Source organism: Eretmochelys imbricata, chromosome 3 (assembly GCF_965152235.1).
Source record: "Eretmochelys imbricata isolate rEreImb1 chromosome 3, rEreImb1.hap1, whole genome shotgun sequence".
Lineage (NCBI taxonomy): Eukaryota > Metazoa > Chordata > Testudines > Cheloniidae > Eretmochelys > Eretmochelys imbricata.
Window position 1 is genome coordinate 18130299 of NC_135574.1, and position 26221 is coordinate 18156519.

Genomic DNA, 26221 nt, shown 5'->3' on the forward strand with positions numbered 1-26221 from the left:
TTGCTAAGTAAATCTTCCAAATACGACTGATCCAGTGTCATCTATCTGGCTGAGTATGCAGATAAACAGCCTGAAACAATAACTCTAAAACGTGTGCAATACCACCAGTACTGTCATCACCAAATGTTAACTCTGGGGTCTAGTAATGTCAGTTTAAATGTCAATATTGTCAATTATTTCGCCGTTGATCATTTGAACAGAAACATCTAGGCTGTTGTGAGAGGAGCTTGAAAAGAGCACTAACGCTTCCCACTCCAGCTGAGTCCCACTCTAACCTGGTGCTTATAGCAAGTTATGGTGTATTTCTCATCTTTTTTACTCTGGATCAGCCTCCTAAAGGGAGCTAAATAAAATTCTGGATGGGAGGAGGATCAGGCCTCTGAAGCTCAACGGGAAGGAAACGAACACCTACCTATATCTGATTTCTTTCACAGAACTGAAGGAAAATGAACCAAATTCAATCTTTGCTCAATGATTGCCTTATCAGAACAAAACATGTGGAACATGCGGCCATCATCAAATTAAAGGACAATTCTGTGTGGGAATCAACCGTTGGCTTTAATGTAAGAAAATAGAAAGCATCCTAGCAAGTGACACTGAAGGTAGAATATTTAGAAATGTACCACACTCTTTTAAGGGAGGGAGCATGAATTAGTGATTAGAGAGGGGACTGTCAGTCAGCACTGCTGGGTGCTAATAAATATTCCTGACTCGTCCACTGTTTGTGTGACATTGAGCAATTCTCATAACCTCTGAGCCAAATGGGGTATAATTAGGGCCCAACCAAATCCACGGTCCATTTTGGTCAATTTCACAATCGTAGGATTTTTAAAATAGTAAATGTAATGATTTCAGCTATTTAAATTTGAAATTTCATGGTGTTGTAGTTGTAGGGGTCCTGACCCATAAAGGGGGTTGTCGGGGGGTTGCAAGGTTATTGTAGGGGGCGGGCTGCCGTACTTCTACCCTTTTACTTCTGCACTGCTGATGGCAGCGGCACTGTCTTCAGAGCTGGGCAGCTGGAGAGCGGCGGCTGCTGGCCGGGATCCCAGCTCTGAAGGCAGAGCCACTGCCAGCAGTAGCACAGAAGTAAGGATGGCATGATACGGTATTGCCACCCTTACTGCTGTGCTGCTGCCTTCAGAGCGGGGCCTTCAGTCAGCAGCCGCCACTCTCTGGCCGCCCAGCTCTGAAGGCAGTGCAGAAGTAAAGTTGGCAATACTGTGACCCCCCCCTAAAATAACCTTGTGACCCCCTGCAATTCCCTTTTGGGTCAGGACTTCCAATTTAAGAACGGCTGGTCTCCCCTGTGAAATCTGTATAGTATAGGGTAAAAGCACACAAAAGACCAGATTTCACTGTCTGTGACTTGTTTTTCATGGACGTGAATTTGGTAGGGCACTAGGTATGATACTACTTACTAAAAAGTGTGTTGTGAGATTGAATTTGTTGTAAAGCATTCATGTTAGATCTTTGGAGGAAAGGTGTTATATCAGCAGAACTCCATTTCTTTCATGCTTTGGACTGTGTTTGATTGTGTTGATTTTGTTCTGTTATCAAGAAGGTACCAAACAAGACAACAGAATAGCAGCACTTCTGTATTGTATGGCAAAACTAATGTTTCCCCTGTCTAATTTTATTTTATCTTATTTATGTTACATTGGAACAGAGGGGATCAAATCTGTCTCTCTATTTACTTATGTGGTCTCATCACCATAGTATCTGAGCACCAAAGTGTTATCCATAGGACAGTAGCAGTCAGCGAGGATCTAAAATGCTAAAACTTCATCTTCACTCTAGAAGTGTGGCTGATGGAGACTGGGGGCAGATTCTTAGCTGGTGTAGATTCTCATAGCTCCACTGACTTCAGTGGATCTATGACATTTCACACCAGCTGAAGATTTGCTCCTAGATTCTAGCATGTAATGCTCCATCTTGATCTGAAAAGCTCACTTGCTGGAGTCTCTCAAAGCTATGTCTGTATATTAAAGATGGAGAATATTAGTATTTGAACCTGCCATCTGTGTGCTAGCACTATGCAAACACAGAGCAAGGCAGAGTCCTCTGCTCCAGAGAGGTTTTAACCTAAGGGCCCAATCCTGTAAACACTGCTGGGCATACTGCTTACCATTAGTCCCATTGTAATCAATGGGACTACTCACAGGGGTAAATGCAAGCATTTGTGAATCAGATCCTAAATCAGACACTGAAAATACAGTTCATTCTTACATGGACTAAAAGCCCACTTTCAAAGTTGTTCAGACATTTTCCCTTTTTGTGTTATCATTATCTATTTATGAAATCGTCTTTGGTTAATTATCAGACATAACAGAAGAAGTAAAAAGAAAAGAAGTACTTGTGGCACCTTAGAGACTAACCAATTTATTTGAGCATAAGCTTTCGTGAGCTACAGCTCACTTCATCGGATGCATCCGAAAGCTTATGCTCAAATAAATTGGTTAGTCTCTAAGGTGCCAAAAGTACTCCTTTTCTTTTTGCGAACACACACTAACACGGCTGTTACTCTGAAACAGAAGAAGTGTGTTTTTTAATGATTGCAAAAGTGTGTCCTTTTGGTCCATAACAAAATGTCCCATTTTATCAATTTAGCTGCAGCGACAGAATGCCTTAATCCTCAGCTCTGCTTTCTTCAAGAACTTATTACAGGTCAGAAGAGAAGGACTTTACTTCCAGGAGAAGCAGTATAAATGTGTCCGAGCAGATGCGTACTCCATCTATCTTAAAAATGTAAGTTGCTAACATGTATGGCAAGTAGGTCCAAGCACTGAAAAAAGTATTTGATAGTTTTCCTCTTTCCTTCCCACATCTCCTGTTTATGTTAACACCCAGAGTCGATTAGAGGTTAAACAAAATGCTGCCTCCTTTCTATCCACAGTACCTTTACATATATGGGGCAAACAAATAAATGCACAGCAGAGCATCTCTACAAGGAAAATGACAAGCATATAACATAGATTAAAACAGAAATATATTCTACCATCCATCTCAAAGTATCTGACAATTTTATTTCTTTACTAACACTGAGAAGGGAAACTGAATTCTGTTATCCCAAATATTTTACTCCAACTATTTGGGGCACAATCACTATTTCTGGCTTTTAGGATAAACCAGGTCTGAGATTTCTCATTATGGGCGGTCTCATTTCCAGCTGTGTGGAAATGTAGATGTAAAACGAGGTGGCCAGGTTTTCTGAGTAACTTCACTGGCCAATGACACCAACTGAGAATCAGTATCAGCATCTTGACTTGTCACTGAAGAGCTCAACCCTTTCTCTCTTTTTTTTTTTCAAACAAAAGTAGAAGTGCTAACCCCAGGGATCTGGCCCAGTTCCATGTTGATTAACTACATTATGACAGCATAAACTTCTAGCCACTTTGCAGTTGCAGTTACATGTGGTATGCTTCTCTTCCTTTTTAATGTTATGTAGCATTTGTGATGCTGGTAAACCAGGTGCCACCTCATGCTAAGGTCCCCAGGCTGCAGTGGAACACTGACAAATAGCTGGAATGAGTCTGGCTCACCTGTGTGTTAGTTTTGTTAAAATAGGTTTTAGAATTATAAGAATGTGTTTAGTGTTTAGACTTTACTGAATGCTTTTGAGTTGCTGCCTGCATTCTCACTTCTGTATTCCATATTATAAGGCAGGGGTTGGCAACCTTTGGCAACCAGCCCATCAGGGTAAAGCTGCTGGCAGGCTGGGCCAGTTTGTTTATCTGGTGCGTCCACAGGCATGGAGCCCCGCAGCGGTTCGCTATTCCTGGCTAATGGGAGCTGTGGGAAGCAGTGGCTAGCATGTCCCTCGGCCCGCACCGCTTCCCGCAGCTCTCATTGGCTGGGAACGGCGAACCGCAGCCAGTGGGAGCTGCAGGGCTCTGTGCCTGCGGATGCTCCAGATAAACAAACTGGCCCGGCCCGCCAGCGGCTTTACCCTGACGGGCCGGGTGCAAAAGGTTGCCAACCCCTGTTATAACGTAATATTTGAGTGGTAGTATTATAAGCCTCTGTGACTCTGTAAATCACCAGACAGGAGAGAAACATTATTCATTAACTAGTGCAAAGTGCCAATCTGTAACAGAAAGTGTTATGTCTTGCCCAACAGGAACAGTCCCTTGACAGCAGATGGATTATTATGGAATGTTAAAGGGGACAAAAGACTGTGTTGCTCTACTTCCCTCCCGCCCCTTCCCACCCATGAAAATGAGTCATGCAAGCGGATTCCTCCCATCATCTGAGTTCACAGCTCAGAGCACATGGCAGAGGGAAATAAAAAACCCCAGACAGAAGAAACTGATTATCTCTATGCTGCTTTGACTCTGGAGGGCAAGGTTTATTAGGCATAAGCAAGAGAACCCTAGGGCTTAGCCTCGGTTAGCCTTAAAGGATATATAGAGCTTGCTTATTATAGAAGCCTTTATAACTGTTTGAAATTTGAAGAGGAGTACTTGTGGCACCTTAGAGACTAACCAATTTATTTGAGCATGAGCTTTCGTGAGCTACAGCTCACTTCATCGGATGCATACCGTGGAAACTGCAGCAGACTTTATATACATACAGAGATCATAAAACAATACCTCCTCCCACCCCACTGTCCTGCTGGTAATAGCTTATCTAAAGTGATCATCAAGTTGGGCCATTTCCAGCACAAATCCAGGTTTTCTCACCCTCCACCCCCCCCACACAAACTCACTCTCCTGCTGGTAATAGCCCATCCAAAGTGACAACTCTCTACACAATGTGCATGATAATCAAGGTGGGCCATTTCCTGCACAAATCCAGGTTCTCTCACTCCCTCACCCCCCTCCAAAAAACACACATACACATGTGTTTTGGAGGGGGGTGAGGGAGTGAGAAAACCTGGATTTGTGCAGGAAATGGCCGACCTTGATTGTCCCCAGCCTCCCTCCATTCACTGAGTTTTGGAACCCTGTCTCTTGCCTAGCGAGTGCTACTTAGTTGATTGCGAGTCCCTCCATCATAACAAAAAGCCAAGTACAGTTCCACTGTCCTTGATTCACATCATCAGGATAACAACACTTTATTCTTCTTGCCCCAATAACAGAGAAATTGGGGATCCCCCAGCAGCCAAAGTGACCATCTAGGCTGGGTAAGTGTGCCTATGCAAATGAGATCAGCCCCTGAAGTTCTTTTCCACAACCTGCCACAACTCACCACCAGATGTCAGGGTAGAGCTCATCCTGACTCTGCTTACATCCTCCCCACAGCCAAGAATTTGGCATCCCGAGAAATCACACTTCCTATTATACCAACTCATTGGTTTCCTCTGAAGGGCCTCAGGAAGCCCACTACAGCTTCCACAAGCCTGTGTGCTAAGTGTATTGGTGCCTCACTAGTCACCCCAGGTGCATCATAAGTTAACCGTTTTACAGGTCTTATTACCTTGTCCCGTCTGTTGAGAATCTCTGTTGCAGAGGTAGCAGGGACATCTTCTTGAGTGACAGATGGAGAGGTTTCCTTTGAGGATCCCTCGGCTACTGCCATAGGCCCCTGCATCTCTAGTTCTGACTGTGGAAGGTCCAGCGTACCTAGGGCCCCCTCCACCTGGATGTCTCCACTGTCCAATAACCTGTGTGCATCATCACAGGGGGTCCCATCGGCAGCACAGGGGTGCCAGTAACGGGCCTAAATACCTCCGCCATGGGGTTTAGAGCTGAAGAGGGGGAGCTGTCTATTGGCTCAGCTGGTCGAGACCAAAATCTTGTCTCCATTCCAGGATATACCATGGTCGTTTCTTCCTCTTCAGCCTCACTTTCCAATGTGCTGAATAGGGGTAGGTTAGCTTCAGAGGGCCCGCTGTCCGTATTGGATGGCGGCTTTGGTCCATCACTTCTGTTCTGCCTGGCTGCCCTGTCATGGCCCATCTCATAAGGGGTGCCTACCAATTCCCCCACAGGGAACAAAAGGTTTCTATGCACCATCTTTATTTGCCCTGGACCCTCCTCAGGTTTGATCTTGTAGACCAGAAGATCTCCCAGCTTTTCCATCACCAGGTAAAGTACTGCCTTCCATCTGTCAGCTATCTTTTGTTTGCGAATGCACCCTAGCATCATATCGATGTTTGTTGCGGTCTGAGTTCTTCCCAGCTGCAGACATAGCTAAGTGATAAGCACCCTGCAGCTTTTCTGTTAGTCGAGACACATACTGCTGGTGAGTTTCATAGCTTTCTCTATCTTCTGACCCCGGGTGATAAGGTGTTGTCCTAGACTTTTTAATTCCTGCTATCCTCAGCACCTCCTTCAGAAGGCGACTCTCAAAATCCCACCTCTGATCAGAGTGTATCCGGGCCGGGAATCCATAAACTGAGAAATATTTCTACCACAATATTCGAGCAATGGTGGTGGCCCTCTGATCACATGTGGGATATGCCTGTGCATACCGCATAAAATGGTCAGTCACTATGAGCATGTTTCCAACATTCCTCTTGTCTACTTCTAGAGACAAGAAAACAATGCATACCAGTTCCAAAGCTTTGTTACTGGTGATGTTCTTGAGATATGCAGCTCTCGTGGGCAGAGTTTTCCTTTGAACACATTGAGCGCAGGCCTCACATTTCCTGCGAACATCTTCAGCCATCCAGGGCCAACAGAACCTACTACAAATAAGTTCCAGGGTCCTCTCCATCCCTAGATGTCCAAAGTCATCATGCAGGGCCCTCATGGCCAGGGCTCTGTACTGTTTTGGCAGAACTAGCTGTGCTCGCTGCTTTTGTAACGGGTCCATGGTCACTCTGTGTAGCACTCCCTGAATCAGTTTTAGTTTGGTCCATTCTCTCAATAGTAGTTTACCCTCTGGGTTAGGTGGGACAACCGCAGCTGGGCTTCGCCCCTCCCTTTTGGCAAGCAGTGTATCACAAATGTCAACATCTTGCAGCTGGGCTTCTTGCCAATCAGCCGCATTGAGCATGGGCAATGGAGATTGGTCCAATGCTATTTAGTTCACCGAGGCAGAAGGCATGCTTTCAGGGGGCAGGCCCAGAGCTTCTTTAACACATCCCTGAAGGCTCCAGTGGGCCTCCGGCTCTCGACAACTCACACTGCAAATAGCTCTCACTCCATCCATGGGTATCACACAGATTTCTGGTGCCTGAGGACGCCTGGACAGTGCATCCGTATCTACATTGCATCTCCCTGATCGATATTGAATGCTGAAGTCATAGCTAGCCAAAGCAGCCACTCATCTTTGCCCTGTAGCATCCAGCTTGGCCCTTGTTAACACATAAGTCAGTGGATTGTTGTCTGTCCAAACCTGGAACTGAGCACCATACAGGTAGTCTCAGAATTTCTCAGTGATGGCCCATTTCAAGGCCAAGAGCTCCAGCTTGTGGGTGGGATAGCGAGTTTCACTATGAGACAATCCTCGGCTGGCAAAGGCTACAGGTTACATTTGTCTTCCACTTCCTGATACAGGACTGCTCCCACACTCTCCAAACTGGCATCAGTATGCAGGATAAACAGTTCGCTGGGGTCAGCAAAGACTAGGACTGGAGCATGAGTTAGGCAAGTAATGATTTCTTGAAATGTCCTCTCACATCTCTCATCCCACCATGGCCCAAACGGTTCAAAGGGGCCATAGTGTCTGTGCACAGGAGGTTTTGGGGACCTCCCCTTGTTCTTGGTCTTAGATTTGTTTTTTTCCGGGCTGTTATCCCCTGGTAAGATCATTCAGAGGCTTTACAATCGTAGCATAGTTCTTCACAAATCTGCAGTAGTAGCCACTAAATCCAAGAAAGGTCTTGAGTTCTCTGTAGTTACTTGGATGTGGCCAGGTAGTGAGTGCTTCTATTTTATCAGGATCAGTACTCACGCCCTTTTGGGACACGATGTGATCCACATACTTCACTGAGGTTCAGCAGAACTGGCATTTGTTTACTGAGAGCTTCAAACCATAGTCCTCCAACCTATCAAGCACTTTAAGAGGTCTTTCTTCATGCTCCTCCAAGATTCTTCCAAACACAGTCAGGTCATCCAAATAAACTAACATTTGCAGTAAATTCATGTTTCCCACGACTTCCTCCATAAGACATTGAAATGTGGCAGGCACTCCCGAAATCCCCTGGGCATGCGTTAGAACTGATAAAACCCTAATGGGCAAATGAAGGCTGTCTTCTCCTTATCTTCTTCTCCCAGGGGGATCTGGTAGTATCCACTCCGGAGATCCAACACAGAGAACCACTGGCTTCCCAGCAAGCAATCTAAGGCATCTTGAACTCAAGGCATAGTGTACTGGTCAATCACAGTATGGCTGTTTAGGGTGTGGTAGTCAATACACATCCGGATTTTCCCGTTCTTTTTCTGGACTACCACAAGGGGTGAGGCCTATGGGCTGCGGGACTCTGTAATGATGCCATTCGCAGTCAGCTCTTGAAGATGACGTCACACATCTTCCACCTCAGAGAGGGCAATCCTCCTAGATCTCTCCCTAAAAGGTTGAGAGTCATGTAGTCTGCTGTCGTGCTCTACTCCTTTTGAACATCCCACATCCCACTCATGCAGTGTGAACACTTTGGATCTTTCACAAAGTTTCTTCCTCGGGCGATCTGTCCACTCCTCGGACAATGGTGAATCTCCAAAGTCAAACTTTGCTGGGTCTATTGCTGGAACTTGAGTTTCATACTGGGGTTTTACAATCGACTCAGGCTCAAAGAGGTCTGCTATCTTTTGTCCTTGATCACACCTTTGGGAGCGTAGAGGGCCCTGAAAACAGCTACTGCAAGTTCCTTAATTCCCTACAGCAAAGGGGCAAGAAGGCTTCACTCATCTGTGTATATATGTTTAGCTGCTTTAACTTTGTAAATAATTCTCTTTTCCTTTTCCTGCTGAATAAATGTTTATAGAGCCTATCATAGGATTTGCTACAAACGTTGTCTTTGGTGTGAGCTCTAAGATGCAATTGGCCTGGTAAGCGACAGGTCCTTTGGGACTGGGAGTAACCTGAGTACCGGAGTATTGATGTGATTTTTGGTGTAAGGGACCATCTGTCACAAAGGTACGCTCACCTGGGTGGCAAGATAGATCAGAGTACCCAAGGAGACTGTGACTCCATGTGAAAGCTGGTATAGTTCCTGAGGAGTTTATCTTTGATATTTGGTTGGTGCAATCTAAGTGTAGAACTCACAGCCAATTTGGGGTTAGTGCCCTGCTTCCTAACAGTCTGCCCTGAGGTTGGTGCTTATGCTCTTGAGTCACTGCAGGCAGCTGTACACTGTTCTTTTGAGCTGTGAAACTGCACACATGTTCCACCCCAAAGGTAGCTGAGTGGTGGTGGGTAGTGATTCCTGTGCACATGTGCATACACACTTGCTAATCCTCACATCCCATGACTCAGATGCTTAACTCAGTAATTGACATCATGTAATTCAAATATGGGAGTTGAGTGTGCTCAGCAACTCCCAGAAGATGCTGGGCAACCCCACACATTTGCATCCTAATTCAGTAATTCCCAATGGGACTTCCATTCATTATTTCAAATTAATGAGATTCAGATATGATTAGTTTGTAAAGCCTTTTTGGAGTCTTTCAAATTATACACAGCACACACATCTATTTTATTAATATTTTAATAACATTTTTGTGGGTTATACTTAGCACCCGGATTGCACTTTATCTCTTCAAAGTGCTTTATAAAAAACATTATTTATGAATAAAGGTGGGAACATGCAGTATAATAAAAAAACAGAACAGCTATTGCTTGGCTTGATTAAAATATATAAATATATATAAAACCCATCATCTTAAATGAATTTATATCTGCTATCAATATCAGTCTTGATTTAGGCCCTAAAACAGTATCTTTTCTTCCTCAAAATGACACACAACTTAAAGATAGAAAACATCCTTGTCTAGCATACACTGATAAATAGTATATATATTTAGAAGAACCCTGCAACTTTTAACCAGTTTTCTTTTTTATCTAGGAGAACAGAGGTCTGATAGCTGTGAAAACAGATTCATACATCTTGGTTGCTACTTACTCTGAGGGCATGTATCCCAGTGTGTGTGTGGAAGCTATAGAGAAACTGGGTAATTACTTCATGTGCATATATGTCTGAATGTAACTTGTAGAGATGTTACTAGTGGGGGGCAGCATTTCATTCCAGCAAACTGCCTGGAACATTTGGGACTTCAGAAAATCTTGAAAGCCCATGAAAAGGAAAATTAAAATGGACCTTATGTTGTTTAGTCAGAAACATGCTATCAATCTCCTTCAATTTCCACAGAATAAACACATAAAGGTATCTGTATCAAATTTTAAAAAGAAAAGCTTTTACTGTTCACAATCCTATAATTATAGTTAATTTTTAATAGGGATACTATGGATTTGATTTAAGAAAACCCGCTTGAAAACATTATAGTTAATATTATTGGCCTGATTCTTAGCTACTCTGTTCCTGTGCTTGGAGTGGAGAGCAAAAGTAGTTTAAAATTAGGTCAACATAACTATATCACTAAGGGCTGTGAAAAATCCACACTTCCGAGTGGCATAGTTAAGCCATCCTAAGTCTCTATGTACACAGCGCTATGTTGACAGAAGAATTCTTCCATCAGTCTAGCTACCATCTTTCAAGGGTATGGATTACCGATGCCAATGGGAGAATCCCTCCGGTCGGCGTAGGTAATGTCTACACTGAAGTGCTACAGTGGTCCAGCTGTGCCGCTGTAGTGTTTTAAGTGTAGACAAACCCTCAGGGTATGTTTATTCTTCAATCATGGGGTGTGATTGCAGCTGGAGTAGACATACAAAGCTGAGGCAGTGCGTGCTTCAGCCTGGGCTGTGCAAGCTCACCCAGAACCCTGGATAATTACTCCCAGGGCTAGTCTGTACTGAAACCTGCACTGCCACTTCACTGCTACAGTACCTGAGCTAGCTAGATTAAAGCTCGCGCACTCAGGTGTATCCCCGCAGTCACACCTGTGATTGCAGTGTAAACTTAGCTTGTGTTTGCTCGGTCAGACAGAGGTTTGGAGAGGTTTATTTTGGCACAGCCTTTTGTTACTCAGTTTAATCTTTTCCTCCAGAGAAAACAAAGTAGCTTTATGTATTCTAACTTTGGTAGTTCAAGGGGAGATTTCTGCATATGATTGGTTTGTAAAGTGCATGCTGATCTGAAGGAGGGGTGTTTAGACAAGAATTTCTTAATCTCACAATCTTACAATAAGAAATATTCTGTTTATTTCAAATGACACACTGAAGATATATTTGGAGTTACTAATAGTAAATGTAGGTATTCATATATTTTAAGTGTTCACAAACAAATACTGATGCAAGTTACATTATGATCCCTTTCATTCAATTACAGTACATTCCAGTGTTGATTTAAAGTGGAGCATTTCCATTATGGCAAATATTAAAAAAGAAAATGTCTTCTATTTGTTTTTTCCCCTTAGCGGACTATTTCAGAGATAAAGAAAACTGAATCTTCAAACAACTTAAACTTGATCAAGCTTATGAAGACTGGTTTGTTAGAAAACCATGGATGGAAGTTTGTTTGTACTGAAGCACATCCAAGCAAGCAATACAATATCCATTATTCTTCAATATTCTAAATCCATAGTGAAGGCTCTGAAAGAGAAGGATAATCCACAGCATGTGAATCCCACCAGTGCAGCCTAACAGCCCCCTGAATTGTCAGCTCCACCATCTTCATGTAGAAAAATTACAGCTCATAAATCCATGCATGTGTGGTGGCATTTGGGCTCTAGTTCGGATGGGTTCCAAGAGTCTAATATTGCAAGATGCAGAGCGTCTCCTACAAGGTGCTGAGTACCCTCTACACAGTGACTTCCCTGGAAGTTGAGCCCTTTCTCCATGTCTCCAGTAGGAGTTGATGGTGCCCAGCACATCATAGGATCAGGCCCAAAAACTATAACTTCATATAATCAAAAGTACAGTTGGGTGATGTTCTCAAGAGACTGAGTTAAGGTGTTTTTCTTCATTTTAACACTATCTTGTTTTTTGTTTTACCCAATCTCCTAGTAAGAAAGCAGCTAATTTCTCTGAGCTGTGGGGCATCTCTCACAGGACATGTACCATATACACAGCATCAAAACGGAGTAGATTAATGAAATGTGTTGCATGAACATGTAGTTCAATGTAAGCTCAAAATTGCATTGGATGCCTTGGAATGTCTTGAATAAAATGCCATGTTTATACCCATCTATTTGCACTGCCATTGAAAGATATATTCATAGTGTTTAAGGCCAGAAAGGACCATTACATCATCTAGTCTGACCTCTTGCGTAGCACAGGCCATTACATTCCACACAATTATCTCTGCATTGAGCCCAATAACTTTTGTTTGCCTAAAGCATAATTTCCAGAAAGGCCTACTGTCTGGATTGGAAGTCATCCAGAGAAGGAGAATCCCCTTCCCACTGCTCTGGGTAGTTTGTTCCAATGGTTAATCACCCTCATTTTTAAAAAATTGTGCCTAATTTCTACTTTGATTTTGTCTGATTTCCTGTTCCAGCCAGCCATGGGTTCTTGTTATGCTTTTCTCCCCTAGATTCAAGACCTTTTTAGTACCCGTATTTTCTCCCAGTTAAGTTACTCACGTAACAAAAAGAAAAGGAGTACTTGTGGCACCTTAGAGACCAACACATTTATTTGAGCATAAGCTTTCGTGAGCTACAGCTCACGTAACAAAGTAGCATTCACCTGTAATCAAGTTGCCTCTCAATCTTCTTTCTGATGAGATAAACAGATTGATCTCTTTAAGTCTCTCACTGTACAGCATTTTCTCCAGCCTTCAAATTATTTTTGTGGCTCTTTTCTGCACCCCGTCAGAGTTTTCCAGCATCCTTTTTAAAATATACATAGCCGAACCGTATGCAGAATTCCAGTATAAGTCTCACCACTACCATAAGAATTACATTAGCTCTTTTTGCCACAGCATTACATTGGGAGCAGATGTTGAGTTGCTTGTCTACTATAACCCCCAAATCCTTTTCAGAGTCCTTTCTTTCCAAAATACAGTCCCCCATTCGGTAGGTATGGCCTGCACTCCTTGTTCCTAGATGTTTTTTTGCATTTGATTGAGTTAAAATGCATGTTGTTTGACAGAGCACAGTTTACCAAGCAACCCAGATTAGTCTGTATGACTGCCCCATCCTCATCTTTATTTACCATTCTGACAATCTTTCTGTCATTTGCAAATTTTATCAGCTGTGATTTTATCTATTTCCAGATTGTTGATGAAAATGTTGAATAGCAACAGGCCTAGAACCAAACCCTGCAGAACTCCATCAGAAACTCCCATTCAGTGATGAGTCTCTCTACTTTTTTGAGATCTGTCAGTCAGTTATTAATCCATCTAACATGAGCTTTATTGATATTTAAGGCTACCATTTAGTCATGGGTATTTTTAGTAAAAGTCATAGACCTGTCCATGACTTGTACTATAAATACCCCTGACTAAATCTTGGGGGCGGGACCCAGGGCCAGCGCCACCAACTGCCAGGGCCACCGAGCAGCAGCTGCTCCAGTCGCCCCTGGGACCACTGCTGGGAGCTGCCGACCTGCTGCTGCTCTGGTTGCCCCTGGGACTGCTACTAAGGCGGTCCCTGGGGTCAGCCACACTGGCTGCTGCTCGGGCGGTCCCTGGGGCCCTATTCTACGGATGGACTGCAGCTCAGAATTTCGAACCAGCAGGCCATGGAAAAATTTGCAGAGCTGCTCCCCCAAGGCTCCTGTGTCGAGTTTTCGGCCTTGGTTGAAGAGGGCAAGCTAATCTCTCAAGCTTCCCTCCAGGCTGCACTGGACGGTGCTGATGCCGCCACGAGAGTCATGGCTACAAGGGTGGCCATGAGAAGGGGCTCCTGGCTCCAAGTTTCTGGTCTGCCATACAAGGTCCAACAGACCATTCAGGACCTCCCCTTTGAGGGTGTGATGCAGTTTTCCTAAACGGCGTCATAGTCTAAAGACTCAAGAGCCACCCTCAAATCGCTGGGCCTCCACACTCCCACCATGCAGTGGAAGCATTTCAGGCTGAAACCTCCTCCATGGTTCTACCAACAACTGAACCGACAGGATAGTTCCCAGAGGAGAAACTGAAGTGGTAGAAAGAGGCCACACCTGCCTCAGGCCACGGCTCTGGCCAATCCAAGGCACCTTCAGGCCCGAAACAGGCCTTTTGAAGATGTGGTCGAGGAAGGCGCACCAGAGCAAGAACTGGTTCCACCCCGCCTTACCTTTTTGTCTCGATTATCCCCTTTCTACTGTGCATGGTTCCGTATCACTTCGGACCGCTGGGTGCTCTGCACGGTAGAGAGGGGATACTCCATCCAATTCTGTGCCCTCCTGCCCTTCCATCCCCCTTTCCACGTCCCTCTTCAGGGACCCTTACCAGCAGCTCCTCATACAGGAAGTGCATTCGCTCCTATTGCTAGGAGTAATGGAAGAGGTTCCTCAGGAGCTGAACGGCAAGGGCTTCTATTCCCAGTATTTCCTAATACCGAAAGCCAAAGGTGGGCTCAGGCCCATCCTAGACCTGCGAGAACTCAACAAGTTCGTGAAGAAACTCAAGTTCCTCACCGTCTCTTTGGCCTCCATCATCCCTTCATTGGATCCAGGAGACTGGTATGCCACCCTTGACTTGAAGTACACGTACTTTCACATAGCAATAACTCCGTCCCACAGAAAGTACCTCAGGTTTGTGGTGAACAGCACCCACTACCAGTTCACAGTCCTCCCGTTCGGCCTGTCGGCAGCACTTTGAGTGTTCACCAAGTGCATGTCTAACCTGATCTGAGCAAGAAAGCTCTATCAGGTTCAGCCATGGAGCTTCCACACAGTGAGGTGCAGCAACTCAAGGTTCGGGTGTTGGAGACAGCCATGATCCTGAGTTAATAAGTGTGGAAAGAGCAGCAAGACTTCCACCTGCAGTCCCTCCTGCCCCGCCCCCCAGCGCTCCTGCTGGGAGGGGAGTGGGGTTGGCACACGGGGGCTTACCTTGCTCCATCCGCCCGCTTGGTGCTCCTGCCGGGGGGAGCAGGGTTGGGGCGCGGGGCTGGACAGAGCGGGTCAAGCCCGTGTGCCCCAACCCCGCTCCCAGGAAGGAGCGCTGTGCAGGTGGAGTGGATCGGGGCGCAGGGGTGCCCATTTTTCCAGGGCTCCCCAATTGGCCAGGGACCCTGGGAACAGGCCCCGTTGGCCCAGTGGCTAATCCACCACTGGCTGTGCCACCCACCCTGCCTGGGGAGCGCCCAGCCATAAAGAGCAGACCTGGCGGCTCCCACCATCTTCCAATACGCTAGCTCCTGGCAGGAGGCAACAGTTTTTAAATTGTGGGGGGCATGCCCCATAGTTTGTAAACCCCTGTGCTAAATGGAAGGCAGAAATTGCGGAGATGGGGCGGAACACGTGACCCTGCATGCCCCTCCCCGCCAGCCCGTTTTCCCACCCCAATGGCTGTTTGCCCGGGTGACTGCCCCATTTGCCCCGCCCCAGTTATGGCCCTGATCTCATCTATTTATCGTCAGGCATAAATATATGTTCTGACACTATACGTGACAATAATTCTGTCTGAAAATTTATAAATAAAGGTGCAAATTGATTACGCCTAAATTGGGTGGACTTGTGATTCAGTTTCCTACCTTATACTCTCAACAAGCTCAACAGTTAAAAATAATTTGTTAAATAAACCCATCTTGCAGAATTCAGAGTCCAGAAGCCAGGTCAACAATCATTTTGCCTAGGGAATGAAGAGAAAAAAGCACGTGTAAAAATGTGTTCTGAAAAATCATGAATAAAAGTAGAGGGATTAAGGAATGAGTATAACATCTTTAATTTTTATTTGTTTATTGTTTAAATTTCACACTGATGATGTGCATTGATTTGCTAATTTTCATCATTCACTTTAACATGCACAATAAAGATGAAAATGCACAAAGCAGGAGCAAACTGTCTTGTGGGAAGGTGTCTGGTGGATCTCTGTAAGACTCCCATTATTTCAGGGTTGGCTTTCTTTGCAATTTCTGTGCCTGATTAATGCAGCTGAGAATTAATCATTTAGAGAAATGTTTAATCATCATAAACTAACCCCTGCAGTGACATGTGGTGAATCAATTTCCCGGTGTTCTGTGTGTCTCAATTGTGTATTGTTTTCTCATCCCAGGCCCTAATCCTGCAAGCACTTAAGTATCTTCATAACGTTAGTCCTGTGGGTAGTTTTGTTAAAATGACATTCATTGGTAACATTTGTATTTTAAATCAATGGGACAACTCTGTGTGAGTAAAGTCATACAGATGCTTAAGAGTTTGCAGGATTAGGGCCTAAGATTGTAGGCTCCTTGGGGCAGTGATCCATTCTCCTCCATATTCTGTACAGTGCTGGGCACACCTTTAGCATTCAGTAGATAATACAGAAGATGAGCCCCTCTGTGATTTCCCGTCTCTTGTTGCCCTTCCCATTGCACCAATGGAGAATCTTTTCTGACTTAAAGCTGCCAGGCAGGCTGACTCTGTACCAGTTTATGCACGCTTCACATCTTGACAGATACAGCCAAAGCAGAGGAATCAAGAAACAGCACATATGAGGAGAGAAAGTCACTTAGCACCCACAGGACTGCAACAGTTAGTAGGAGAAATCATGAGATTCCTAGAGCAAGTAAGGCACAGAGGAATCCCCCTGCTAAGGAGAATGAATCAAGAGGTTTTTAAACCTATAATAATTTTCTGTCTCAAATCAACCTGCTGCTGTTTTACTGTATCTTTACATTGGCAGCTAAAGGGCTGAATCACAAATCTGAGGTTAGATAAAACTTTATACAGATTAAATAAATTATTCTTGCTCCCTCTACTGAGATGTTTAAAATTATGTTTCACTCTTTGCCTTTGTCAATTATTTTACAGGCCAATGTACCTTGGCAGCTTGAGCACTGATCCCGCCATCAGCTCCATGCTGGTGGATTTCTTCACTCACATGGAGTTCTTTGAAGTCAATGAACTTCCATGCAGGCATGAGGGGCACATCCACAAAGAGCACCCTACAACAGGGATCAGCAACCTTTGGCACATGGGCCACCAAGGAAAGCCGCTGGTGGGACGGGATGGTTTGTTTAACCTGCAGCGTCCGCAGCTTTGGCCGATCGCAGCTCCCACTGGCCGCAGTTCACCGTCCCCGGGCAATGGGGGCTGCGGGAAACGGCGGCCAGCACATCCCTAGGCCCATGCTGCTTCCCGCAGCCCTCACTGGAGTTCACCAATGGTGAGAATGTTTGGGTAACCCGACAATTGCACTGGTATTCATGATCATTATTTAGGAAAAGTCTGCATTCTTCTCCTATGAAGTTGCTGTTGTGTTTCAACTAGGCTACATCCACACTGCAGTAAAAGACCCATGGTATGGCTATGGCTGGCCCAGGTCAGCTGTTTTCAGCTCACCGAGTTCAGGCTGCAGGGCTAAAAATTGCAGTGCAGACATTTGGGTTTGGGCTGGAGTCATGGCTCTGAAACCTTACAAGGGAGTAGGTCTTAGAGCCCAGGCCCGAGCCCAAATATCTATGCTGCAATTTTTAGCCCAGCTCTCAAGTTGTGGGGAGTAATGGCAGCAGCAGCACCAAGGAGGAAAGCCCTTGGAGAGGGGAAGTGATGTACAAAACAAGAGCTTGGCATCCCTGAGGTCAACAACACCAGCCAGGACAAAGCTTCTAACGCGGTATAGAAAGGGGTGAATATTGGGCAGCTAGCTAGAAGTGAACTGAAGTAAGCTGCCTCAATTCTCTAGCCTCAGAGGTACGGTTCCTTGCGCTGAGCTGTACAGTGCTGTGGTAAGACCTGATGGATCGTCCTACTTACAGAAAGCTTCAGCTGGGGCAGTTATTTACATCATGTCTTATTCCATTCAAACACGACAGGCAGGAACAGAGGGGAAGTGAGGAGGGAGGCGGGTGGCAGGCGGGTGAGGTGGTGAGACGGGGCGGGGGGTGGAGGGACGAGGACCAGGAGTGGGGCGGGGTACTGTGGAGAGAGAGGGGAGGGGCACAGGTGGGTCAGGGGTGGTGGGGGGAGGAGCCGGAGGGCGGAAGGGTGAGGGAGGGGCCATGGGGGGGGAGCGGGTAGAGGCCGGGGGAGGTCGAGTGGGGAGGGGCAACCGTGGGGGATAGAGGGGCCAGAGGCTCTAACGGCACCGGCAGCCGTAAGAGGCAAATGAACGACCGCGCCCGGCACACCAGCGGCCAAAGTCACATGACCCTCGCCGTCATTTCTCCCCGCCCTCCCCACCGCTAACCTGACTGGCTTCTTTCGTCCCTATCTGGTTGAGATGCGTCACTTCCGGCGCGCCCACGCGCGGTGCAGGCTGGGATAGCACCGGGCCTGCCTGTCGGAGTGAGGAGGAGCGAGGCGGAGGCGCTCCCGCTGTTTCTCTGCGAGGCCAAGGCCCCCGACCCGCCCGGCACCATGGCGATGCAAGCGGCCAAGCGAGCCAACGTGAGTCGTGCCGCCGCCGAGCGGGAAACGCGGCTGCCCCCAGCCCCGGGCGGCTCCGGCCGGCCCCGCCTGCCCCCCTCCCCGCGCCCGGCTGAGGCGCGCCCTCCGCGCGGGGAAGCGTCTCGCTGGCTTGTCCGGCGCCCAAACCGCCAGCCCCAGGGACCACGGGCTCACGCGGCGGTGGGGGTCGGGTGCGGGGCGTCCCGGCTGAGCCGGGCTGGGGGTCGGCTTGTTCCGCGCTCCGAGCAGGCCCCCAGGATCAGGCCCCGGCCGAGCTCCCGGAGGCGCGTTGTGGGGCAGCTGCGTGCACCAGGTCTGTGGCTCCCCCGTGTGGCGCTTCGCAGCCTCTGGTCCTGTGCCGCCAACGCACTTCGCACCCGTGTCCTGGGGTTTGAGGGCAGAGGGGACCCTTAGGTGATCTAGTCCGACCTGCTTGTCACAGACCGTAGTATCTCATCCCGTTACCCCCGTATTGTGTCATGGGACACTCCCCTGAGAGAGCCAAATAATTACCTAGCTGAGAGGCGTTATTGCTCTGATGCATTGGCAGAGACTTTAAGTGGCTCATCAAAAGCCCCAAGGCAGAGCGTCAAGACTGGAAATTATGTACATATGGGAAGATCAGTGCAAGTGATCAAAGGGTTGAAAAATATCCTGTATAGTGATCAACTCAAGGAGCACAATCTGTTAAGCATAACAAAGACAAGGTTAAGGGGTGACTTGAGCCACGGAGTGTAAACACCCATAAGAGGAACAAATATTTGATAATAGGCTCTTCAGTGTTACAAGCAAAGGGAAATCAACTTTCCAACCACTGGTTCTTAAGCTAGCCAAATTCAGGGCTAGTCTACATTAGAAGTGATACATTGGCACAGCTGCACCGATAGAGCGTCTTCACCAGACACGCTGCATGTCAACAGTAGAGAGATTTTCCATCTGCATAATTACTCCACCTCTGCAAGAGCCAGTAGCTATGTCCACAGGAGAGCGTTTCCCACCGACAAAGTGCTGTCCACACCGGTGTTTAGGTTGATGTAACTTGCGTCACTCGGGGGTGTAGGGGGAGGGTGACTTTTTCACACCCCCAAGCAACATCAATTATATAAACATAAGTGGTAGTGTAGACCTGCCCTCAGACTTGAAAAAAGGCATACGTTTTTAACAGAGAGGGTTCCAACACTGGAACGGTTTACCAAAGATTGTGGTGGCTTCTCCATCACTAGCAATTTTCAGATCAAGACTGGATGTTTTCCTAAAAGATATTCTGTAGTTCAAACAGGAATTACTTGGGGAAGTTCTGTGACCTGTGTTTTGCGGGAGGTCAGACTAGATGATCCTAGTGGTCCCTTCTGACCTTAGACTCTGTTCATTTACTTAGAGACCATAGGGTCTCAAACTAGTCTGTGGTCCACAAAGAGATGGCTGGTCACCAGGTACTACTCTCCTGGTTTCCAGCCACTAAATTGCATTACAATAGAGCTACAGATACCTCAAATTCTTTCCTAATGTTTTTCCATGCAAGCAAGTGCTGCAGTTGTTAATGGATGTTGTGTGATCACAAAAGGGTCTGTGAGACCGAAGGTGTATGGTAACTGGGAGATATTTACATTTGATGCATTAATTCTGGAAGTGAGTATTCTAAATGTAACTGGTCTCTATTTTAGATTCGGCTGCCTCCTGAAGTCAATCGGATTTTATATATCAGAAACTTACCATACAAAATTACAGCTGAGGAAATGTATGATATTTTTGGAAAATATGGACCTATTCGGCAAATCAGAGTGTAAGTCTTTTAATTATAAAACGTAGCAGTAAGTATCGGGTACAATTGTAGGAAGTGTTCTAAATATCCATCAGTGTGAGCAGCAGGACATTTTCTGCAGAAATATGATGCCAAACTCCTCTATTTTGACTTTAGCTGTAAGCATACTAGACTCTCTGGCAAGTGTACTCATAGCAGATAAAAGTTGAAAGGTAGGGGAAAACGATATTGGGTTGTGCAATGGGAGGTGAAATAAACCATATGACTCTATTTCTCTCTACTAGACAAACCAGCAATCTAGTGAAGAACTCGTATATAGTGCATTTCATTTTTGTTAGTACTCAGTAAAAACATGTAATAAAAACATTCACTGACTATGATCTGCCATTTTTCCTAGTGGCTTTTGAACAAATTTGGTTCATAGTTTAAGTGTATCAAAGACAGAGGTCAATGTGAACAAAGTTCATGGCTATTTTTCACTTTAAAATATTTAAAGAGTTATTTTGGAGAAAACAGACCCTTCTACCTAGTGGGAATTTACAATATTACAGTAAATACTGTTGATCTAACAGTCTTGGCTTTGTGGAACTTTAAGGTTCTCTTTAAGTGAATCATAGAGCTGCCTTTGAAGTCAAACTGGAGGAGATATAAATATTGTAGTCTGTTCTCTCCATAAGATAGCACAGGCTAATCACTTAAAGAAGAGAATAGATGTGAAATGCATTGATGCAGTGTAAACTGTACTGAATTGGGAATGATAATTCCAATGGAGACTAAATAATATAAACTGACTGCAAAGAGTTACAAAGGGATCTCATAAAACTGGGTGACCAGGCAACAAAATGGGAGATGAAATTCAGTGTTGATAAATGCAAAGTAATACATATTGGAAAACCATACCAACTATATGTACAAAATGATGGGGTCTGAATTAGCAGTTACCATTCAAGAAAGAAATCTTGGAGTCATCGTGGATAGTTCTCTGAAAACATCCACTCAGTGTGACAGCAGTAGTCAAAAAAAGCTAACAATGTTAAGAACCATTAGAAATAGGATAGATAATAAGACAGTAAATATCATAATGCCACTATATAAATCCATTATACACCTGCTGCATGCAGGTCGCCCCATCTCAAAAAAAATATATATAAAATTGGAAAAGCTGCAGAGAACACCAACCAAAATGATTAGGGATATGGAACAGCTTCTATATGAGGGGAAATTAAAAAGATTGGAAATGTTCAGGTTAGAAAAGAAATGACTAAGGGGGGATATGATAGAGGTCCATAAAATCATGAATCGTGTGGAGAAAGTGAATAAGGAAGTGTTAATTTACCTGTTCACATAACACATGAGCCAGGGGCCACCCAGTGAAATTAATAGGCAGCAGGTTTAAAACAAATATAAGGAAGTACTTCTTCACATAACACACAGTCAACCTGTGGAAATCATTGCCATGGGATGCTATGAAGGCCAAAATATAACAGGGTTCAAAAAAGAACTAGATAAGTTCATAGAGGATAGGTCCATCAATGGCTGTTAGCCAAGGTGGTCAGGGATGCAACCCCATGCTCTGGGTGTGCCTAAACCTCTTGACTGTTAGAAGCTGGGACTGGATGACAAGGGATGTATCATTTGATAAATTGCCCTGTTCTGTTCTCTCCCTCTTAAGCATCTGGCACCAGCCACAATTGGAAGACAGGATACTGAGCTAGATGGATTATTGTTCCGACCCACTATGGCCATTCTTATGTTAACAGGACTTAGACAGATACATTGAATACTGGACAGCAAATTAGCTAGGCATAACATTCTCAACAGTCAGATTGCATAAATGGCAGGCCTCCTACTACATGCTGAAAATAGAGTTGATATACCTAGAAAACAGCATACAGTTCTAGCTATCTCAATACCAGAAAACTTGACATATTAAAAGAAATTTAGGAAAGATTAACAAAAATGGACTGAGTTGAATGAGTAGAAAAATTAAATGAGTAGCATGGCTAGACAAGCAAAATTTCCTACCCTTCTAACTTGTAGACAAGGAGAATTGTTATTTAAGATAACCGAAAAGGGTATAAGTAGGAACTGTGAGATTAAATCGAACAAAGGAAAGCTAGAGTGAATATAGTTATGAGTAAACTTCATTATCATTCAATCAGGGAAGAGTATCCTGTGTCTGGTCAGCAACACAAATTCCTGTGCTGATGGATGTAAGATCTCCAATGAACACTTAAATACTAAGTGTCCCAGACCTTGCTTAATTTATCAGGTCCAACACGTCACAACATAAACTGGTCTAGCTGCTAGTTATTAGGATACTGAATATTCTTTTGAGATTAAAACATGAAGGTTTTTCCTTTATTTATGCTTAGTTATAAGTGAAGGATTTCATCTTGAAAGAAATGTCTGCAAAGCACTAATTGATTCATTGTGTATTGAGAACTGGTTTTGTTTAAATTCAATACAAATAAGATAACAGAAAGGGAACATTAAGCTCTGGTATCTACTGTCAGCACAGTTTTTGTGGTTGAGGCACTATTGTTCCAATAAGAAAAGGAGTACTTGTGGCACCTTAGAGACTAACCAATTTATTTGAGCAAGCGAGCTGTAGCTCACGAAAGCTTAAGCTCAAATAAATCGGTTAGTCTCTAAGGTGCCACAAGTACTCCTTTTCTTTTTACGAATACAGACTAACACGGCTGCTACTCTGAAACCTATTGTTCCAATGTAGATTTCTTTGGGTATGTTTATGATGCAACTAGAAACCCGTGGCTGCCCTGTGTCAGATAATTCAGGCTCAGGGTAAGAGGATGTTTAATTGTGGTGTAGACGTTTGGGATCGGGCTAGAACGTCTACACCACAATTAAACAGTCCCCTAGCCTGAGTCAGCTAACACGGGCTAGTTGTGGGTTTTTAATTGCAGCGTAGACATACTGTGTGTGTGATATGCCGAAATAGCAGTCCATTTGGGTTCTTGGTATCTTGAAGTGGTATAACAAACAGTACTTCAGCTTTAAACGTTTTATTTGACATACAAGATTGAGCTCTTAAGCAATTTATTGGTGTAACAGTTTTCAGGCTTCCCAAGAATGACACAGCCATAATGCATAGCAAGCACTTTCATAATCATTTTTAGAGAGGAGATGAATTGACCTTGGAATATAATACTATGCATGCTAGTTACTGCTGTCACACTTCACAAAATTAGAGCCAGAAATAAGCATAAATGAAGATTGCGATACATCCCTGGCTTTCCATACCAAAGTCTAGAAAAAGTCATTAGATGTCTTGGTTTTTATTAAAGTTGTATTAGTTACCATAATCTGTGCTGTCACTGCTAATTGTTAGTGGAATTATTTTATATTCATATTGTTTTAATATTAAAACATCTTATGTTGCAGTGGAAACACTCCAGAGACTAGAGGAACAGCATATGTCGTTTATGAAGACATCTTTGATGCCAAGAATGCTTGTGATCATCTGTCAGGATTCAATGTGTGCAACAGATACCTCGTTGTCTTGTACTACAATGCAAACAGGGCAAGTACACTTGTTTTTCTAAAATAGCATACCACATATTTAATAGTTATCAATTTTTCATTCTAGTCTAAAATGAAAATTATTTGGATTTATTGCAGCTATTGATTTAAATATTCTAGAGAACAATGCTGAACTTGGAGAGGGATGGTCTATATGAGCTAACAGGGTTTTACTTTAACTTCTTTGATTCTTTTTTGTGCAAAGAACACTCTTATTGGACTGAACTGGGGGAAGCAAGGTGGGCTGTAAAGAGCAGATTGCAGCATTGCTTCCCACAGGCTTAGTTTTGGGGTCCCTGCCAAAGGAGACAAGATCTTGGTTAGAAGAAATGATCTCTGAGCTCTTGACATTGGTTCTCTGCCCAGTGACAAGCATATAGATTTCTAGGCCACATTTTCTTGGGGGCACTGTCCAGTATTGAATTATGCTGTACAGTGTAGTGACAAGAATTACTTTCACTTACCCTAAAATCATGATATTTTTCCATATCTTAATTGAAGACTATGGTAATTACATGTTAACTTGTGTTAATTGTAGTATTATCTCCTAATAAGTGTAACTAATGTGCCTTATTACAGTAGTTCTCAAACTTTTGTACTGGTGACCCCTTTTCAAATAGCAAGCCTCTGAGTGTGACTCCCCCTTATAAATTAAAAACTTTTTTATAGATTTAACACATTATAAATGCTGGATGCAACACACCTTTGGGGTGGAGGCTGACCATGTAATAACCTTGCCACCCCCTGAGGGGTCCCGACCCCCAGTTTGAGAACCCCTGCCTTATTAAAAACTCAGTAAGAGATGATAAATTGTAAAGAATATTCTTCTCTAATGTAGTTTGTTGATTTTGTTACAGGCATTCCAAAAGATGGACACAAAGAAGAAAGAAGAGCAGCTGAAACTTCTCAAGGAGAAATATGGAATAAACACAGATCCACCGAAATAAAGATGAGCTCTTTTGGAACGATTATTTTAACTCTTGCCACACTGTTTTCAGACTAAACCTCATAAGGACTGTTAATCAAGTTTTGATTATTTTCATTTGACCCTTTTACTGCTATGCCTCATGCATAGACTATTCATTTTGAAGCTTTGATATTTTAAGTTTGCAATTTACTAAATAAATGTAGTTCACTTTTGGATTTGGTCTAAATTACTTAAATTTTAGTAATTCCATCAAGTGAACACGCTTTCTCCTGGATATCAAGGAGACCACGTCATTGTTGCATAACCGTAGTGTCTGTTTCCAGTATTATGACCAAGTTTTTGATTCAGTCCTGGTGAAATTCCTCACCCTAGATGGCTTGCACTAGACTCTGCACCACTTAGCTTCCATTAGTTAGGGTAAGTGGCCTTGTGTGGACTCTCTACATAAGAGTGAGTTTCATCCCATATATGTATAAAAATCAGGCACCATGAATAAATGGGGGAAAACCACAATTTTTGTATAGAAAAGGGTCTAGTATGTTTTGACACTTATCAAACATTTGTGCTATTGTATCTAAGTTACTATTTTTCTCCCTATGGGAATGTTTGAATCAACCTATCCTTTTTGTTACAGGGAACTTGTTTGTTATAAGGCTGCTTCTTATATTAAACAAAAATTTCTCTGTCCTGTGTAGCTCTTCCCTGAGACTGTAAATGGAGGTCTGGATTACATGGTCATAAACGTGAATTGCCTCTAAATATATCCAACTGTCTAATAGATGGTTTTCTAAGAAGTCATCTTGATGCCAGTGACTGGCTAAAAGAGGGTGGGGGTTGGAAAGCTGATGTGCTATATTGAAACAGCAATTTTGCCATGACAGTGAATGACTGCAGGGTTACTCCAGGCTTAGTTGAGTGAAGACCCAAGGGTCAAATTCTGCCTCTGTTACACCTTTGTGGCTTGCATTGAAATAAGTGGGAGAAGCACTCATGAGTTCAGAGGCAAAATTTTCCTCATTTGCATTAGCTATTTCAGCAACCAGCTGAGACCCAAGACAAATCAATTTAGGAGATATTGTTGACCATTTCAATTATAAGTACTTGTAATGAGAGCTTTTCATTTCTCTTGTAATTATTTAGATTAATGTTACACTCAATCTGGTCTGCGGGGGGAGGGGAAGAGTGTTAATAAACAACTTGAGACTGTTTTGGCTTATAGATGCTGATACGCTTAAAGACATGTTTTGCCAAATGTGAATGTTAATGTAAAATAAACAAAGATCCTTTGAGATGGTGAATGCCCATAAATGAGTATTTAAACTTAAAATTTACTAGCCAGTGCTCAGAATTTGCTTACTTGCTCTTAGCTTGATTGATGAGGGAATAAAACTAACAATGGTGTACCCAAAAGTTGCTTGTGTACAAGTTTTGCAAGCCTTGCTATATGCCATGTTAATTTACCGATAACGTCTTTTCTCTTTCAAATGTTAAATTAAAAGATTAAATGATGAGTATAAACATAA

General features: G+C 44.0%; 2 protein-coding genes across 2 annotated transcripts; both read left to right on the plus strand.

The window, feature by feature from the left end:
• The first annotated feature begins 446 nt into the window (after nucleotides 1-446).
• Nucleotides 447-11452, plus strand: PFN4 (profilin family member 4). Its single transcript, XM_077812449.1, has 4 exons — nucleotides 447-563; nucleotides 2611-2748; nucleotides 9953-10058; nucleotides 11424-11452. Exons 1-4 carry the CDS (start codon nucleotides 447-449, stop codon nucleotides 11450-11452), a joined length of 390 nt encoding a protein of 129 aa, XP_077668575.1.
• Nucleotides 11453-18305: 6853 nt separating this feature from the next.
• Nucleotides 18306-26221, plus strand: SF3B6 (splicing factor 3b subunit 6). The gene is made up of 4 exons (XM_077812451.1): nucleotides 18306-18465; nucleotides 20130-20248; nucleotides 23633-23771; nucleotides 24628-26221. Exons 1-4 carry the CDS (start codon nucleotides 18436-18438, stop codon nucleotides 24715-24717), a joined length of 378 nt encoding a protein of 125 aa, XP_077668577.1. The 5' UTR covers nucleotides 18306-18435; the 3' UTR covers nucleotides 24718-26221.

What these genes read in the sequence shown, in the direction of transcription:
- PFN4 (XM_077812449.1), top strand. Translation starts at nt 447, where the DNA reads ATGAACCAAATTCAATCTTTGCTCAATGATTGCCTTATCAGAACAAAA. An exon ending in AATCAACCGTTGGCTTTAAT is followed by an intron (nt 564 to 2,610) that starts GTAAGAAAATAG and finishes TTATCAATTTAG; the next exon opens with CTGCAGCGACAGAATGCCTT. An exon ending in GGAAGCTATAGAGAAACTGG is followed by an intron (nt 10,059 to 11,423) that starts GTAATTACTTCA and finishes TTTTCCCCTTAG; the next exon opens with CGGACTATTTCAGAGATAAA.
- SF3B6 (XM_077812451.1), top strand. Translation starts at nt 18,436, where the DNA reads ATGGCGATGCAAGCGGCCAAGCGAGCCAAC. An exon ending in CCTATTCGGCAAATCAGAGT is followed by an intron (nt 20,249 to 23,632) that starts GTAAGTCTTTTA and finishes CTTATGTTGCAG; the next exon opens with TGGAAACACTCCAGAGACTA. An exon ending in TGTACTACAATGCAAACAGG is followed by an intron (nt 23,772 to 24,627) that starts GCAAGTACACTT and finishes ATTTTGTTACAG; the next exon opens with GCATTCCAAAAGATGGACAC.